The sequence below is a fragment of the Palaemon carinicauda genome, chromosome 5, assembly GCF_036898095.1.
Source record: "Palaemon carinicauda isolate YSFRI2023 chromosome 5, ASM3689809v2, whole genome shotgun sequence".
Classification (NCBI taxonomy): Eukaryota; Metazoa; Arthropoda; class Malacostraca; order Decapoda; family Palaemonidae; genus Palaemon; species Palaemon carinicauda.
In genome coordinates this window covers 111,159,751-111,179,421 of record NC_090729.1, presented here as the reverse complement: position 1 = coordinate 111,179,421, position 19,671 = coordinate 111,159,751, and the positions used below count along the sequence as shown (strand labels likewise).

The 19,671-nt window shown below is 47.1% G+C and overlaps 1 protein-coding gene across 1 annotated transcript in view; it reads right to left on the bottom strand.

The window, feature by feature from the left end:
• The window catches only part of LOC137641396 (protein pelota-like), a 74,283-nt gene that overhangs the window by 30,639 nt on the left and 23,973 nt on the right, over positions 1–19,671 (bottom strand). Inside the window, exons 2-4 of the mRNA XM_068373918.1 lie at positions 19,240–19,443; positions 18,925–19,078; positions 10,073–10,213 (exon numbers count right to left, since the gene is read on the bottom strand). Of these exons, the coding sequence (XP_068230019.1) occupies positions 10,073–10,213; positions 18,925–19,078; positions 19,240–19,443 (499 nt within the window). The remainder of the gene's footprint in view (positions 1–10,072; positions 10,214–18,924; positions 19,079–19,239; positions 19,444–19,671) is intronic.

Genomic DNA, 19,671 nt, shown 5'->3' with positions numbered 1-19,671 from the left:
TAGGAGACGGCTCCCTCCACTGAGCGGATGGAGTGGCTCTAGGACGGGACTAGGTCTACAAGACGAGGTCCTCCTGTCGAGGCTCTTGGAGGCCCTTCTAGGAGGACTGTCTCCTGCTCTCTTAGGTATCAAGCCTGAGGTCCTAGTTAGGTCCCTCAGCTTGTTGTCTGGGAACGAGACCCATTATCCTCGAGGCCCTGGACGACAGGGCGGGTTCCTCCGTGAAATAGATTGACGGGGGTGCCCGGCCCCGTCTACCATCTCGATGGGGAGACACGTCTAGGCTGCCCATCCTAGAAGTCGGCTCCCTCCACTGAGCGGATGAAGTGGTTCTAGGAAGGGACTTAGGCCTACAAGACGAGGTCCTTCGCCCACCGGCTGACTCTCTGGCGGGGTTCTTGGCTTGTATGGAGGGGAACGGGGACTTCCCGTCCCGAGATCCTGTGGGAGACCGCAAGGGGAGTTCCTCCACACAGACTGATCCCCATTCTCCTGGAGGACCTGGACGACGGGACGGGCTCCTCCGTGAAACAGATCGACGGGGGTGCCCGTCCCTGTCTATCATCTCGATGGGGAGACCCGTCTAGGCTGCCCATCCTAGGCGACGGCTCCCTCCACTGAGCGGATGGAGTGGCTCTAGGAAGGGACTTAGGCCTACAAGACGAGGTCCTCCGCCCACCGGCTGACTCTCTGGCGGGGTTCTTGGCTTGTATGGAGGGGAACGGGGACTTCCCGTCCAGAGATCTTGTGGGAGACCGCAAGGGGAGTTCCTCCACACAGACTGATCCCCATTCTCCTCGAGAACCGGGACGGCTCCTCCGTGAAACAGATCGACGGGGGTGCCCGTCCCTGTCTATCATCCCGATGGGGAGACCCGTCTAGGCTGCCCATCCTAGGCGACGGCTCCCTCCACTGAGCGGATGGGTTGGCTCTAGGAAGGGACTTAGGCCTACAAGACGAGGTCCTCCGCCCATCAGCTGACTCTCTGGCGGGGCTCTTGGCTTGTATGGAGGGGAACGGGGACTTCCCGTCCCGAGATCCTGTGGGAGACCGCAAGGGGAGTTCCTCCACACAGACTGATCTCTCTTCCTCCTGTGTCGTCTCCGACGTTCCTCGCTTGAAGGGCCCGAAGGAACGAGCCCCGATGCGGATCCAGGGTGAAGGACTAGCATAGGACCTCCTCCATGTCCAGTGGGGACCTCAACGGCGTCCTTGGTACATCCCACGACAGCGGATCCCTCCGCAGCTGAAGCGCCTGAGGCCTCTACCCATGAATCTGGTGATAAGAAAAAAGGAACATTATTAGGCCACATGGGGTCCTCCGCCGAGACGCCGTCCCTACGAGAGAGACGTGTCCCTCGGACCCCCACACACTCACCTGTAGGCGCCTGATCTGCCCTGAACAAAGAAGGTTCCCCCCACAACATCTCTCCCTTGGGAAGGAGGCACCAACTTCTTATACTTCAAGGACTTACCTCGTCCCCTACTCTGGGTAGGGGAGAAGAATGCACTCAACCTGCCCCCTCTCCTGCCGACGTCGCAGGGGAAGACATGCTAGTTTCCCTAGGAGACCTCTTCGAATCCGTCTTCATCGTGCCGCATTTCCCCCATCGGACCTCGCGCCAACCGGCACATCCGGGACACGTGTCTGACGGCGAACTGGCTTTGACAAGAAAGCCCAACACGAATACCCGGCTCTAGGCCCAGGACAACGGCGATCGTACTCCAAAGCACACACAGAGATCACTAGACCCAAGCATAAAGCAAGGCAAAGCACTAAAACGCCAATAAAAGCACAAAGGAACGATCCTAAAAGAACACAGATAAGGCACTAATCACTCGTGAAGGAATCGAGACCATGTAGTAACTACATAGTAACGCGCAAAAAGGGGGTCGCACAGAGAATGAGGAGCGGTGTGTGTGAACACAACGCGACCAGAAAACATACTGACTAGGTAGAGATCGTCGCCACATGGCTGACCTCGGGCATTGCCCCAGGTCACGTTCTCTTCCTCTAACGGGTCACGTTGGATATAGTAGGGTAAACTACGAAAAACTCTGGTCGTTAGAGAGGAGCCACCAGTGACTCCTATGCAAAGTGTTTCTCGGTAAGTGTCTGTGTCGGAACAAATGATATTTTGATTATAAAATAAATTTTTGAATATACTTACCCGGTGAATATATAGCTGCAACTCTGTTGCTCGACAGACAACTCTACGGAAAAACTCGCCAGCAATCGCTACACAGGTTGCGGGTGTGCCCAACAGCGCCATCTGTCGACCAGATACCCAGCTCTTATGTAAACAAAGACTCAATTTTCTCCTCGTCCCACTGCGTCTCTATTGGGGAGGAAGGGAGGGTCATTTAATTTATATTCACCGGGTAAGTATATTCAAAAATTTATTTTATAATCAAAATATAATTTTTAAATATTTAACTTAGCCGGTGAATATATAGCTGATTCACACCCAGGATGGTGGGTAGAGACCAGTAATATATGTTTACATTTTATGAGCTAAGAGTTTTTCATTTCATTTTAGAAGTTATCAAAATAACAAAAACAAAATAAATAGGTACCTGGTAAGGAAGTCGACTTGAACAATTACTCTGCCTTTTAAGTACGTTTTCCTTACGGAGCCTCGCGATCCTCTTAGGATGCTGATCGACCCCTAGGAGCTGAAGTATCAAGGGTTGCAACCCATACAACAGGACCTCATCAAACCCCTAATCTAGGCGCTCTCAAGAAATGACTTTGACCACCCGCCAAATCAACCAGGATGCGAAAGGCTTCTTAGCCTTCCGGACAACCCAAAAAAACAACATTAAAAACATTTCAAGAGAAAGATTAAAAGGGTATGGAATTAGGGAATTGTAGTGGTTGAGCCCTCACCCACTACTGCACTCGCTGCTACGAATGGTCCCAGTGTGTAGCAGTCCTCGTAAAGAGACTGGACATCCTTTAGATAAAAAGACGCGAACACTGACTTGCTTCTCCAATAGGTTGCGTCCATTATACTTCGCAGAGATCTATTTTGCTTAAAGGCCACGGAAGTTGCGACAGCTCTAACTTCGTGTGTCCTTACCTTAAGCAAAGCTTGGTCTTCCTCACTCAGATGTGAATGAGCTTCTCGTATTAAGTCTGATAAAGTAGGATAAAGCATTCTTTGACATAGGCAAAGATGGTTTCTTAACTGAACACCATAAAGCTTCAGATTGGCCTCGTAAAGGTTTAGTGCGCTTTAAATAGAACTTAAGAGCTCTCACAGGGCATAAGACTCTTTCTAGTTCATTGCCTACAATCTCCGATAAGCTGGGAATATCAAACGATTTAGGCCAAGGTCGAGAAGGCAGCTCATTTTTGGCTAGAAAACCAAGTTGTAGTGAACATGTGGCTTTTTCTGACGAAAATCCGATGTTCTTGCTGAAGGCATGAATCTCACTGACTCTTTTAGCTGAGGCTAAGCATACCAGGAAAAGTGTCTTTAAAGTGAGATCTTTAAAGGAGGCTGATTGTAGCGGCTCAAACCTGTCTGACATGAGGAATCTTAGTACCACGTCTAAATTCCAACCAGGTGTAACCAAACGACGCTCCTTAGTGGTCTCAAAAGACTTAAGGAGGTCCTGAAGATCTTTATTGTTGGAAAGATCTAAGCCTCTATGCCGGAAGACTGTTGCCAACATGCTTCTGTAACCCTTGATAGTGGGAGCTGAAAGGGATCTTCCTTTTCTCAGGTATAAGAGAAAGTCAGCTATTTGAGCTACAGAGGTACTGGTCGAGGATACAGAGACTGACTTGCACCAGTCTCGGAAGACTTCCCACTTCGATTGGTAGACTCTAAGGGTGGATGCTCTCCTTGCTCTAGCAATCGCACTGGCTGCCTCCTTCGAAAAGCCTCTAGCTCTCGAGAGTCTTTCGATAGTCTGAAGGCAGTCAGACGAAGAGCGAGGAGGCTTTGGTGTACCTTCTTTACGTGTGGCTGACGTAGAAGGTCCACCCTTAGAGGAAGACTTCTGGGAACGTCTACTAGCCATCGAAGTACCTCGGTGAACCATTCTCTCGCGGGCCAGAGGGGAGCAACTAGCGTCAACCTTGTCCCTTCGTGAGAGGCGAACTTCTGCAGTACCTTGTTGACAATCTTGAACGGTGGGAAATACGTAGAGATCTAGATGTGACCAATCTAGGAGAAAGGCATCTATATGTATTGCTGCTGGGTCCGGGACTGGTGAGCAATAAATTGGGAGCCTCTTGGTCAGCGAGGTTGCAAAGAGATCTATGGTTGGTTGGCCCCAAGTGGCCCAAAGTCTCTTGCATACATCCTTGTGGAGGGTCCATTCTGTTGGAATTACTTGCCCTTTCCGACTGAGACAATCTGCCATGACATTCAAGTTGCCTTGGATGAACCTCATTACTAGTGAGATGTCTTGACCTTTTGACCAGATGAGCAGGTCCCTTGCGATCTCGTACAACGTCAGTGAGTGGGTCCCTCCTTGCTTGGAGATGTACGCCAAGGCAGTGGTGTTGTCTGAGTTCACTTCCACCACTTTGCCTCGAAGGAGAGACCCGAAGCTTTTCAAGGCCAGATGTACTGCCAACAGCTCCTTGCAGTTGATATGCATGATCCTCTGACTCGAGTTCCACAGTCCTGAACATTCCCGACCGTCTAATGTCGCGCCCCAGCCCACGTCCGATGCGTCCGAGAAGAGAACGTGGTTGGGAGTCTGAACAGCCAGGGGAAGACCCTCTCTTAAGTTGATACTGTCCTTCCACCAAGTCAGACAAGACTTCATCTTTTCGGAAATGGGGATCGAGACCGCTTCTAGCATCTTGTCCTTTTTCCAGTGAAAAGCTAGATGGTATTGAAGCGGACGGAGGTGTAGTCTTCCTAATGACACAAATTGTTCCAGGGATGATAGCGTCCCTACCAGACTCATCCACAGCCTGACTGAGCAGCGTTCCTTCTTCAGCATGTTCTGGATGCATAGCAAGGCTTGACTTATTCTGGGGGCCGACGGAAAAGCCCGAAAAGCTAGACTGTGAATCTCCATCCCTAAATACACAATAGTTTGGGATGGGACCAGTTGCGACTTTTCCAAATTGACAAGGAGACCCAATTCCTTGGTCAGATCTAGAGTCCACTTTAGATCCTTCAGACAGCGACGACTGGAAGAGGCTCTGAGAAGCCAGTCGTCCAAATAAAGGGAGGCTCGGATGTCCGCTAAATGGAGGAATTTGGCTACATTCCTCATCAGCCTCGTAAACACGAGAGGAGCTGTGCTTAGGCCAAAGCACAGGGCCCGAAACTGGTAGACCACCTTTTCGAAAACGAATCTCAGAAAAGGTTGGGAGTCTGGGTGGATGGGGACGTGAAAGTAGGCGTCCCTTAGGTCTAAAGAGACCATCCAGTCTTCCCTTCTGACCGCTGCTAAGACTGACTTTGTGGTCTCCATGGAGAACGTCGTCTTTGTGACAAAGACATTCAGAGCACTGACGTCTAGCACCGGCCTCCACCCTCCTGTCTTCTTTGAAACCAAGAAGAGGCGGTTGTAGAATTCCGGAGATTGAAGGTCCGAGACTTTGACCACCGCTCCCTTCTCTAGCAAAAGAGACACTTCCCGTTTCAAGGCTCGTCTCTTTTCTTCCTCTCTGTACCTGGGAGAGAGATCGATGGGAGACGTTGCTAGAGGGGGTTTTCGTACAAAAGGGATCTTGTACCCCTCTCTGAGCAACTTCACAGATTGTGCATCTGCGCCTCTCTTCTCCCAGGCCTGCCAGAAGTTCTTGAGTCTGGCTCCCACTGCTGTCTGAAGTTGCGGGCAGTCAGACTCTGCCCTTAAAGGACTTGGATCCTTTCTTCTTCCCTCGCTTCCCTTCGGCACGAGCACCTCCTCTGCTGGAGGCTCTGCCACGAAAGGGCGGAATAAAGCGAGACGCTGGAGTGTCCATCCTTGGTCTAGCTGACAAGGTAGGCAAAGGGGGAGCTTTGCGAGCTGAGGACGCAACAAGATCGTGAGTGTCCTTCTGCACTAACGAAGCGGCTATTTCCTTTATCAGGACTTCTGGAAATAGGCACTTGGAAAGAGGAGCAAAGAGAAGCTCAGATCTCTGGCACGGTGTAACTCCAGCAGAAAGGAATGAGCAGAGAGATTCTCGCTTTTTTAGGACTCCGGACACAAATGATGCAGCAAGCTCATTAGACCCATCACGGACGGCCTTGTCCATGCAGGACATAATGAGCAAAGAAGTCTCTTTGTCTGTCGAAGAGATCTTCCTGCTTAGGGCTCCTAGGCACCAGTCTAAGAAGTTAAAAACTTCAAAGGCCCTAAAGATTCCTTTCAAAAGGTGGTCCAGGTCCGATGATGACCAACAAATCTTTGAGCGTCTCATGGCAAGGCGGCGGGGAGAGTCTACAAGACTTGAGAAGTCGCCCTGGGCAGAGGCAGGAACTCCCAAGCCGAGAACTTCTCCCGTGGCATACCAGACGCTCGATCTAGAAGAGAGTCTAGCAGGGGGAAAAGCAAATGCTGTCTTCCCTAAACTCTTCTTGGACTGTAACCAGTCTCCTATCACCCGCAAAGCTCTCTTGGACGAGCGTGCGAGGACGAGTCTAGTAAAGGCAGGAGTGGTAGAAGGCATGCCTAAAACAAACTCTGAAGGTGGAGAACGAGGAGCCACAGAAACAAACTGGTCAGGAAACAGCTCTTTGAAAATAGCCAAAACTTTTCTAAAGTCCAAAGAGGGTTGAGTAGACTTAGGCTCGTCCAATTCTGATTGTGGTTCATCTATATGTGCAGCAACATCATCATCAGAAAGTTCCTCATCCGACAACTGATGAGGAAACGGCAACGGAGTGGGTAACGGCTGGTTCGCTGAGTCCGGTCGCACTGGTGCATGCGTGACTGAGCCGGACGCAACGTCATGGACCTGCTGCCCAGTCTGTGAGCTGGCAACAACCATGGTAGCGCGGGGACGCACAGCGTCTACCCCAGACTGTCTAAACTGATTGGGTTGCGCAGTGGAAACCACACTGGGTTGCAGAGGTTGACGCACCGCGTCAAAACAAGGCAACTCTGAAGGTTGTTGAACATTCAGAACGTCAAAGGCAACCTCCGTGCGTCGCTTAACGTCAACATGCGGCTGGCAGACCACACTGGAACGCATGGGTGGAGGAACTCTCTCAACTGGTGTGCGTGAGAAGGTTACCTCAGCGTCCACAGGACGCACAACCGATCGCTTGGAGGGTTGTAGGCTAGGTACTGCACTAGCTGGTACGGCAGCAACCTTCTCCGCATGAAAGTCCTGCATCAGAGACGTAAGCTTAGACTGCATTACTTGCAGTAGAGACCACTTAGGGTCTACGGGAGCAGGTGCAGCGACAGACAGTGTTAGTGTCTGAAGCGGTACAGCTTTGCCTCTCTTAGGCGGTGAGCAGTCATCGGATGACGGCAACGAGTCCGAACTGACCCAGTGGCTACAACCGGGCCGTTGGACTTGTGTTGAAGGGACCGACACGTTTTAACGGTCGCGAGACCTTGGTCCAAAGTTTCTTGCGAGAAACACCTTCAGACGACGAGGTATAAATGGGCTCTCTCGTCTTAGGTAGGTAGGAGCGATCTTGGGGAGATACGCCCGATACCACGGAGGGAACGTCTGTTCGCTGATTAAAGCCTCTCGAACCCATGCGTCGTACGACATTGCTTCTCCCCTGGACTTGGGAGCTTGCAAGAGGTCCCGGACTAGGAGGACGACAGGCACGAACAGACGAACCCTCAAGCGCAACACTGTCCACAACACTATCACTTGGCACTTTAGCACTTCCCACTGCACTTTGGCACTTAAGCTCCTTAACATCCGCCATGAGCTGATTACGGTCACTAGCAAGGGACTCAACTCTCTCACCCAGAGCCTGGATGGCACGCATCATGTCAGCCATCAATGGTTCCTGAGTGCCAGGAGGGGGGTTAGGAGCAACCACTACAGGGGAAGGAAAAGGTTGTGGGGCATGAGGAGAGGATACATCAATAGAACGAGAAGAACTTCTCCTAACTCTATCTCTCTCTAGCCTACGTGTGTACTTTTGAAATTCGATAAAATCGAATTCCGAAAGGCCAACGCACTCCTCACACCGATCTTCCAATTGACAGGTTTTATCCCGACAATTGGAACAAACAGTGTGAGGGTCGATAGAAGCCTTCGGAAGACGCCTAGAACAGTCCCTAGCATTGCATTTCCTAAATTTGGGAACTTGTGAAGGGTCAGCCATTTTGAATTGGTCAAGGGAAAATTCCACAAAACGATCAATAAGTCATCAACAAAGAATCCGATATAATAAAGAGTTCAAGGATTTGTGTGAAGAAAAACCCTGCACAGCGAAAGCTCAAAACTAGAATATAGTACTTCACCAATTAGATGTGAAAAAACTCCAGTTTAGCAACAGCGAGTAAAGTACGTCTTGTCGACACGTCGACAGAGAGAAAATTGAGTCTTTGTTTACATAAGAGCTGGGTATCTGGTCGACAGATGCCACTGTTGGGCACACCCGCAACCTGTGTAGCGATCGCTGGCGAGTTTTTCCGTAGAGTTGTCTGTCGAGCAACAGAGTTGCAGCTATATATTCACCGGCTAAGTTAAATATTTAAAATTATGCAATATGGACAGCAGAGAACTTTACTAATCAAATCAAGCTTTACCAAGTGTTTGTATACCACACATTAACGGAGACAAGTGCTCAAAATGCACCCTGCTATGCAGTAACTCCTAGAAAACATATTCCTACTTGTTTAAGAAAACATATAAAGAAACGACGGCTGCATCCGAAGTTGAGGAAGAAAGAGGACAGACAATCAACTTCACCTCGGCGCACGTTTTAACGGCAATCTGATACAAGATGTTTCTCTTTTTGTGAGGGAGCTACATTTGCAACACAACTTGTAGAATAGCTATCACATTTTCCCATTTATTAATAAAGACAATATATCTTCCAACAGTGAAGTACTTACCTGCACGCGTAGCCATCAATGTAAGTATTCCCAAGTGCAGACCTTCATTCTACTCTTACACCATAATTTGATGAAGTAACTGATGACAGGACAATATTCTAGCCATCCTGCAGGGGCATAGGTCTTTATATCAACTGTGGGCAGCTACCAAAAGGACCTAATGAGATGTCCAAAGATATGAGCAAGCAATCCTTTAAGTAATGGGAAGTGAAAGATGATCTGCCTTTTCCATACACTTGCACAGAGTACCTGTGTTACGGAGTAGTTTTTACAGAACGCCAAAGTTGCAACAACACCACGGATATTATGAACCTCTCATTATTATTACTTGTAGCCAGAGTGGAATAGTATTCTTAGCTAGTCCCTTCTAGTTTCAACCTGTGCTTCAAAATAAGTTAGGGATGCCTGGATGCGGTTCCCTTCAAGTAAAGACGGACTGCCCTCACAGGACATAATAAAAAATTATCTGGATCATTAGTTACCTCCTTAAATGACGAAATGGAAAAAGTTAAATCGGTTGTCATTATCAACAGATTTTGGATCTTAGCAATAAATTGAGGTACAACTGAGAACGTAAGATCTTTCCATCTCCTGGAGTTTCCTCTGCACTAAAGGGCAAAGTTGGTGAGGATCCATATCTAGAAAAGACATAAATGCACCACTCCCCTATGCCAAGACAAACCCGCATGTTGTGCAAATTTCAAGGCAAGCACACAGCAAACTCCTGCAAAAGAAAAAGCAAATAATTAATCAAGTTTTCAGGTCAGTTCCAGGAGTATGGGAGACAATGTCTGCTCTCAACCAAAGCTGAAATCAAAGTGAAGTTGTAGTAAGTGAACACCCCACTCACTCGCTACAACTTCCCCGCTACCCACTGGCAACAACCGGTAGGATAGTTGACACCTCGTTAAAAGGTTTTTAGCAGTGTTCCAGCTTGCGCTGTTATCTTTTCCAATGTAAAGAACGATGGTTTGCATTGGTGTCGAAACAAACTAAGTATGAAAATAGGTATGAAACAAAAATTAATTGAGATTATGGAGAAAATTGATGCACGAATGTGATGAAAAAGACGTACCTTTTTTCTTTGTGTGTCATCAGCTTTACCTTTTTTAGGTATGTTCACCTCAATTTTAGCGCGGTCGACAGTCATGGCAGATGTAATGAGACAAACAAAGGCTAACCCTTCTTGCATCACTACTGCTGCCAAGTCTGCATGCTGTTGAAGAATTCATAAAAATACATTATTAAAGTTATTTTTTCATAAGGTTACCTACTTCCAAAAAAATCAAACGTAACATACACACACACACAGAGAGAGAGAGAGAGAGAGAGAGAGAGAGAGAGAGAGAGAGAGAGAGAGAGAGAGAGAGAGAGAGAGACTTTCATTGGCAACAGCACTAAGAATCTCAAGATTTGACAAAAAATGTTATTTTGATAATAAAATAAATTTTTGAATATACTTACCCGGTGATTATATAAGCTGCAGCTCTGCTGCTCGACAGAAAACTCTACGGAAAAAATCCGCCAGCGATCGCTATGCAGGTAGGGGGTGTACTTCAACAGCGCCATCTGTCGTGCAGGTACTCAGTACTCATTGTAAACAAAGAACTCAATTTTCTCCTCGGTCCACTGCGTCTCTATTGGGGAGGAAGGGAGGGTCCTTTAATATATAATCACCGGGTAAGTATATTCAAAAATTTATTTTATTATCAAAATAACATTTTTCAATATTTAACTTAGCCGGTGATTATATAAGCTGATTCACACCCAGGGGGTGGGTAGAGACCAGCAATAAATGTTTACATTATTATGAGCTAAGGATTTTTTATTTCATTTTAGAAGTTATCAAAATAACAAAAATAAAATAAATAAGTACCTGGTAAGGAAGTCGACTTGAACAATTACTCTGCCTTTTTAAGTACGTCTTCCTTACGGAGCCTCGCGATCCTCTTAGGATGCTGAGCGACCCCTAGGATCTGAAGTATGAAGGGTTGCAACCCATACCACAGGACCTCATCAAAACCTCTAATCTAGGCGCTTCTCAAGAAAAGAATTTGACCACCCGCCAAATCAACCCGGATGCGAAAGGCTTCTTAGCCTTCCGGACAACCCAAAAACAACAATAAAAACATTTCAAGAGAAAGATTAAAAAGGTTATGGAATTAGGGGATTGTAGTGGTTGAGCCCTCACCCACTACTGCACTCGCTGCTACGAATGGTCCCAGGGTGTAGCAGTTCTCGTAAAGAGACTGGACATCTTTAAGATAAAAAGACGCGAACACTGACTTGCTTCTCCAATAGGTTGCGTCCATTATACTTCGCAGAGATCTATTTTGTTTAAAGGCCACTGAAGTTGCGACAGCTCTAACTTCATGTGTCCTTACCTTCAGCAAAGCTTGGTCTTCCTCACTCAGATGGGAATGAGCTTCTCGTATTAACAGTCTGATAAAATAGGATAAAGCATTCTTCGACATAGGCAAAGATGGTTTCTTAACTGAACACCATAAAGCTTCTGACTGTCCTCGTAAAGGTTTAGTTCGTCTTAAATAGAACTTAAGAGCTCTCACAGGGCATACGACTCTTTCTAGTTCATTTCCAACCATATTCGATAGGCTTGGAATATCGAACGATTTCGGCCAAGGACGAGATGGTAGCTCGTTTTTGGCCAGAAAACCAAGTTGTAAAGAACATGTAGCCGTTTCAGATGAAAATCCGATGTTCCTGCTGAAGGCGTGAATCTCACTGACTCTTTTAGCTGTGGCTAAGCAAACCAGGAAAAGAGTCTTTAAAGTGAGATCTTTAAAGGAGGCTGATTGTAGCGGCTCGAACCTTTCTGACATGAGGAATCTTAGTACCACGTCTAAATTCCAACCAGGTGTAGCCAAACAACGCTCCTTCGTGGTCTCAAAAGACTTAAGGAGGTCCTGTAGATCTTTGTTGTTGGAAAGATCTAAGCCTCTGTGACGGAAGACTGATGCCAACATGCTTCTGTAACCCTTGATAGTGGGAGCTGAAAGAGATCGTTCTTTCCTCAGGTATAAAAGGAAGTCAGCTATTTGAGTTACAGAGGTACTGGTCGAGGATACAGATACTGACTTGCACCAGTTTCGGAAGACTTCCCACTTCGATTGGTAGACTCTAAGGGTGGATGTCCTCCTTGCTCTAGCAATCGCCCTGGCTGCCTCCTTCGAAAAGCCTCTAGCTCTCGAGAGTCTTTCGATAGTCTGAAGGCAGTCAGACGAAGAGCGTGGAGGCCTTGGTGTACCTTCTTTACGTGTGGCTGACGTAGAAGGTCCACCCTTAGAGGAAGAGTTCTGGGAACGTCCACTAGCCATCGAAGTACCTCGGTGAACCATTCTCTCGCGGGCCAGAGGGGAGCAACTAACGTCAACCTTGTCCCTTCGTGAGAGGCGAACTTCTGCAGTACCTTGTTGACAATCTTGAACGGGGGGAATGCATATAGGTCTAGATGTGACCAATCTAGGAGAAAGGCATCTATATGAACTGCTGCTGGGTCCGGGATTGGTGAGCAATATATTGGGAGCCTCTTGGTCATCGAGGTTGCGAAGAGATCTATGGTAGGCTGGCCCCATGTGGCCCAAAGTCTCTTGCACACATCCTTGTGTAGGGTCCATTCTGTTGGAATGATTTGTCCCTTCCGACTGAGGCAATCTGCCATGACATTCAAGTTGCCTTGGATGAACCTCGTTACTAGTGAAATGTTTAGATCTTTTGACCAGGTGAGGAGGTCCCTTGCGATCTCGTACAACGTCATAGAGTGGGTCCCTCCTTGCTTGGAGATGTACGCCAAGGCCGTGGTGTTGTCCGAGTTCACCTCCACCACTTTGCCTTGAAGGAGAGACTTGAAGCTTTTCAAGGCCAGATGAACTGCCAGTAGCTCCTTGCAGTTGATATGCATTGTCCTTTGACTCGAGTTCCAAGTTCCCGAGCATTCCCGACCGTCTAATGTCGCGCCCCAGCCCGTGTCCGATGCGTCCGAGAAGAGAACGTGGTTGGGAGTCTGAACAGCCAGGGGCAGACCCTCTCTGAGGCTGATACTGTCCTTCCACCAAGTCAGGGAAGACTTCATCTTCTCGGAAATGGGGAACGAGACCGCTTCTAGCGTCTTGTCCTTTTTCCAGTAAACAGCTAGGTGATATTGAAGAGGATGGAGGTGTAGTCTTCCTAACGATACGAACTGTTCCAGGGATGATAGTGTCCCTATCAGACTCATCCACTGCCTGACTGAACATCGTTCCTTCTTCAGCATGTTCTGGATGCATAACTGGGCTTGACTTGTTCTGGGGGCCGACGGAAAAGCCCGAAAAGCTAGACTGTGAATCTCCATCCCTAAATACACAATAGTTTGGGATGGGACCACTTGAGACTTTTCCATATTGACCAGGAGACCCAATTCCTTGGTCAGATCTAGAGTCCACTTTAGATCCTTCAGACAGCGACGACTGGAAGAAGCTCTTAGAAGCCAGTCGTCCAAATAGAGGGAGGCTCTGATGTCCGCTAAATGAAGGAATTTGGCTACATTCCTCATCAGCCTCGTAAACACAAGAGGAGCTGTGCTTAGGCCAAAGCACAGGGCTTGAAACTGGTAGACAACCTTTTCGTAAACGAATCTCAGAAAAGGTTGGGAGTCTGGGTGGATGGGGACGTGAAAGTATGCGTCCCTTAGGTCTAAAGAGACCATCCAGTCTTCCCTTCTGACCGCTGCTAGAACGGACTTTGTGGTCTCCATGGCGAACGTCTGCTTTGTGACAAAGACATTCAGCGCACTGACGTCTAGCACCAGCCTCCACCCTCCTGTCTTCTTTGCCACTAAGAAGAGACGGTTGTAGAAGCCCGGGGTTTGATGGTCCAGGACTTTGACTACCGCTCCCTTTTCTAGTAAGAGAGACACCTCCTGTTTCAATGCTCGTCTCTTGTCTTCCTCTCTGTACCTGGGAGAGAGATCGATGGGAGACGTTGCTAGAGGGGGTTTTCGTACAAACGGGATCTTGTACCCCTCTCTGAGCAACTTCACAGATTGTGCATCTGCGCCTCTCTTCTCCCAGGTCTGCCAGAAGTTCTTGAGTCTGGCTCCCACTGCTGTCTGAAGAAGCTGGCAGTCAGACTCTGCCTTTAAAGGACTTGGTTCCTTTCTTCTTCCCACGTCTCCCTTCGGCACGAGCACCTCCTCTGCTGGAGGCTCTGCCACGAAAGGGCGGAATAAATCGGGACGCTGGAGTGTCCATCCTTGGTCTAGCTGACAAGGAAGGCAAAGGGGTGGCTTTGCGGGCAGAGGACGCAACCAGGTCATGGGTGTCCTTCTGTATCAAAGAAGCAGCAATCTCCTTAATCAAGTCCTCTGGAAAAAGGCACTTAGAGAGAGGAGCAAACAGAAGTTCTGATCTTTGACAAGGTGTCACTCCAGCTGACAGGAAAGAGCAAAGGTTCTCACGCTTTTTGAGGACTCCGGATACGAACGATGCAGCAAGCTCACTAGACCCGTCACGTATGGCCTTGTCCATGCAGGACATGATGAGCAAGGAATATTCCTTCTCAGTCGGGGAGATCTTCCTGCTCAAAGCTCCCAGACACCAGTCTAAAAAGTTGAAGACCTCGAAGGCTCTAAATATCCCTTTCAACAGATGGTCTAGATCCGAAGGTGACCAGCATATCTTAGAGCGTCTCATGGCTAGCCTGCGGGGAGAGTCTACAAGACTTGAGAAGTCGCCCTGGGCAGAGGCAGGAACTCCCAAGCCGAGAACTTCTCCCGTGGCATACCAGACGCTCGATCTGGAAGAGAGTTTAGCAGGGGGAAACGTAAAGGCTGTCTTCCCTAGACTCTTTTTGGACTGCATCCATTCTCCTATAACTCGTAAAGCTCTCTTGGACGAGCGTGCGAGGACGAGTCTAGTAAAGGCAGGCGAGGATGACTGCGTACCTAAAGCAAACTCTGACGGAGGAGAGCGCGGAGCCACAGACACAAACTGGTCCGGAAACATCTCTTTGAGCAGAGCAAGAACTTTTCTTAAGTCCAAAGAGGGTTGCGTGGACTTGGGCTCGTCAAGGTCCGAATGTGGTTCATCAACGTGTGCCGCATCGTCATCATCAGAGAGTCCATCATCCGAGTATTGAGGAGGAAGCGGCAATGGAGTAGGTATCGGCTGGTTAGCTGAGTCCGGTCGCACGGGTGCACGCGTGACTGAACCGGACGCAACGTCATGGTACTGTTGCCCAGTCTGTGAGCTGGCAACAACCATAGCAGCGCGGGGACGCACAGCGTCTACTCCAGACTGTCTAGTCTGATGTGGGCGAGCAGAGGCAACCACACTGGGTTGCGGAGATTGACGCACCGCGTCAAAACAAAACAACTCTGACGGTTGTTGTACCTCGCGAACGTCAACGGAAGGTTCCGTGCGTCGCTGAACGTCAACATGCGGCTGGCAGGGTACACTGGAACGCATGGGTGGCGGGACTCTCTCAGCTGGAGTGCGTAAGAAGGTCGCCTCAGCGTCCACAGGACGCACAACCGAGAGTGTGGTTGGTTGTAGGCAAGAGGTTGGTGCAGCAGCAACCTTCTCCGCACGAAAGTCCTGCATCAGAGACGTTAATTGGTACTGCATGGTCTGCAGCAAAGACCACTTAGGGTCTGCAGGAGCAGGTGCGGCAACAGACGGTGTAACTGCCTGAGGCGGTACCGCTTTGCCTCTCTTAGGAGGTGAGCAGTCATCGGAAGACTGCAGCGAGTCCGAACTGACCCAGTGGCTACAACTGGGCCGTTGGACTTGCGCGGAAGGGACCGACTTGCGCTTAAGAGGTCGTGAGACCTTGGTCCATGGTTTCTTACGAGAAACCTCTTCCGCAGACGAGGAATAAATGGGCTCTCTCGTCTTTGTGTGGGTGGGGCGATCTTGGGTAGATACGCCCGAAACCACGGAGGGAACGTCTGTTCGCTGATTAAAGCCTCTCGAACCCATTGGTCGTACGACATTGCTTCTCCCCTGGACTTGGGAGCTTGCAAGAGGTCCCGGACTAGGAGGACAACAGGCACGAACAGACGAACCCTCAAGCGCAACACTATCCACAACACTATCACTCACTTTACCACTTCCCACTGCACTTTTACACTTCAGCTCCTTGACGTCCGCCATGAGCTGGTTACGGTCACTAGCCAGGGACTCAACTCTCTCACCCAGAGCTTGGATGGCACGCATCATGTCAGCCATCGAAGGTTCCTGAGTGCCAGAAGGGGGATCAGGAGCAACCACTACAGGGGAAGGAATAGGTTGTGGGGCATGAGGAGAGGAAAAATCAACAGAACGAGATGAACTTCTCCTGACTCTATCTCTCTCTAGCCTACGTGTACATTTTTGGAATTCGATAAAATCGAATTCCGAAAGCCCAACGCATTCCTCACATCGATCTTCCAATTGACAGGTTTTATCCCGACAATTGGAACAAACGGTGTGAGGATCGATAGAGGCCTTCGGAAGACGCCTTGAACAGTCCCTAGCATTACACTTCCTGAATTTTGGGACTTGAGAAGGGTCAGCCATTTTGAATTGGTCAAAGGGGAATTCAAAAACTATCCAAAGTCATCAACAAATAATCCGATATCAAAAAAAGAATGCAAGGATTTATTGAAGAGAAAGCCTGCACAGCGAAAGCTCAAAACTAGAATAGTGTACTTCACCAAATAGTTGTGAAAACAAATCCAGTTAGCAACAGCGAATTAGTAGGTCTTGCCGGTAGCACGACAGAGAGAAAATTGAGTTCTTTGTTTACAATGAGTACTGAGTACCTGCACGACAGATGGCGCTGTTGAAGTACACCCCCTACCTGCATAGCGATCGCTGGCGGATTTTTTCCGTAGAGTTTTCTGTCGAGCAGCAGAGCTGCAGCTTATATAATCACCGGCTAAGTTAAATATTGAAAAAGTATAATTAAACTTTATAAAGTACTGTATAAGAGCTTTAGATTCTGAATAAAAGAAGACCATAATGGACATGGAAGAGGTGTAAAGATACTCGAGTCCAAAGGAAACTAAGGAATCAGGAGCTCAATTGAATCTAGCTTGTAAACTGGAGGGAAGATAAGCATGGCAGTGGTCGGCCAAACAATTTGCGGCCTAAACTTGTGAAACTGCTTGATGACTAGTCAAACTCTATATGTAATGAGTCAAGTTGCAAGGCATAAGGAGCATGATCCTGAAGAGGGAGGCTAACCTTGATGTATGTACAGTATCTATAATGGCAAAAGTAACCGAGTAAAATTTCTGCAATCTCTACATAATATAAAGTATGTGGAAAATATTTTTATGCTAAGCTAAATGCTCAACAAAAGTAGATTTTCTGAATAGTAACAATTATTAATATCATTATCATACCATGCCATATCAAAGCTGCAATCCTAGTTATTAAAAGTTATCCTGAACCTCCTCTAATGACTGCTTCTTCAGCATTGATTAATGCCACCTTTTTCATCCAGAGCCTAAGACCTTTTATAGGCCCAACGACAGTGTAAGTACTGAAACCTACTGAACACAATACTTGTGGGAGGCCTGACTCCAATAAAGGGAAGTTAATAGCTATCCCTTACAGCTTTCACCTCCCAGCCTTGGCTTCTATCCGTAGCCATGATCTATATTTCTGGAAATTTTCTTCCCCTGAAACTGAAAGAGAGACAGGGAATACCAACCTCACTTCCTTTTACCACATATAGCAGGGTACTTGTTTACAGGTCACTCACCTTTCCTGTTAGTGTCTAAGGTGCCTCCGATTACTAATCCACTAGAATGGTGATTTGCATGACTACTGATTTTTCCTACAAGGTAACAAATATTGTTCAATTAGGGTTAAAGATCTTCCAACATTGATGACGGTAGCTCTGGTCACGGTAAGAGTAGAGTTTACTTAAAACATTTTCAAACCTTCAAGAAAAAATACTGGCCCCAATGAGTACATGGCCACTGAATCCATGACAGTAGGGAAACCAGGCAGAAATTGTCATCGAGACACATTTTTTCATCTCGCCAGCATAAAAATGATGCTGATGCATGCTTTGTAAAAACTGAAAGCTTAAGAGGCAGCAGCCAAAACAGAGATGACTCTAGATCTGTTACTTTCCTTAAATTGTTTGAAGAGACTCTGGTGTTTTTGAAAGAATCTTACTAAGTAAGAAAGTGCAAGAGAGGGAAACATGATCAGAAGCAAACGAGTTTGAAGCAGTGTCCACATGAGGATTTTTGGGTTTAGCGCTTGTAGGATTGCTTTTACAGAAACAAACTTTAGATGTAGTCCACCTGCAGCATATATCATATGCCATCCTGGGGTGGTAAACACTGTTGCCTCTACTATGGGCAGGATGACTGGTGAATCACAATTCTATCATTATATAGGCTAGCTTTTGCTGTATCGTTTGAAACCCAAAATTAACTAAATAAAGGCAATTTCATATCATGCTTTTCCTAACCATGCCACCTAAATATTAAGTCATTACTTTGTTTACGAATCATCGCCAAGCATATCAAAGAAATGAACGCATTTACACATCTGTGTATAGGTTAGCTCTTGCAGCAAAGATATCTCACCAAGTACTGATTATGTAATGATTTTATTATGAATGTTTTTTTTACTTTTTCCCTAGAACTCCAAAATAGATGGAATGAATGCATGACTCACAGATCTTGAATGACTTCAGATACAGAAAATTTATTTTTGAGAACAATCGCACAATCTGAACACGTATTTTTCTAGAACCTACTGTACCACTGACTGAAGAATCTAAAATACAGTACATTAAATTTAATCAACCCCCAACCAAATCTAACTGCTGATTTCTGATTTCCCAGTGTTCTCTATAAAAAGATAAATCAAACTATTAACCTTATATCAATTTCTTAATGGTGATAACTCAAGTGTTACTCCTAACCTTAGCTGGGTCACAAGCACAATCAATCCGTTCTAGGGTGACAGAATCCCATTCTTCTTTGAAGATCGTAAACTTCCTATTTGCTTCGAGGTCCACAGTGTGGTATGCCCCCATCTTGATGTACTGGTTCTCCTCAACATTGCGACCCTTTACTCTGAAATGTAAACAATAGAGTTCTCAGTCCATTTTTTTTATGATTAATTTTCATGAAAATTATCATACAGCACAAAAGGGCTTCTGTGTAACAATCAGTTTCTAAAATTGATTAACCCTTGCAAACGCTTTTCATTACAACTTTGATAAGAAAACACTCACCTAAGCACACAAGCTGCCGTATCAAAGTCGATGGCCTCTATCTGGATAGTGATTGTGGTGCGGACTCGGGAGGATGTGGATGATCCAGTGGCTGACTCCTGTTGGACCTTACGGATGGTGGTCGCTCGGATGCGATCACCCTCCATGAGGATGTTGTAGGTGTGCCACATATCCTCGCCTTCATCTGGCACCAAAACCATCTTCCTATTAATAGAAAATAATTCTTAGTAGTGTTTCATAAATAACTTTATAAGTCTTATAAAATACCCAATAATGAATGACTTCCAACATATTTAGTACATCACAAACATTGTTCTGTAAAATAATTTCATAGGTTCATTTAACAATTATTCAAGTTTAAAACTTCTGTCTCATTTTAATCGGCTGTTCAAAAGTGAAGGGAGTGAGTGAAAACATGACTTCAGATCACTG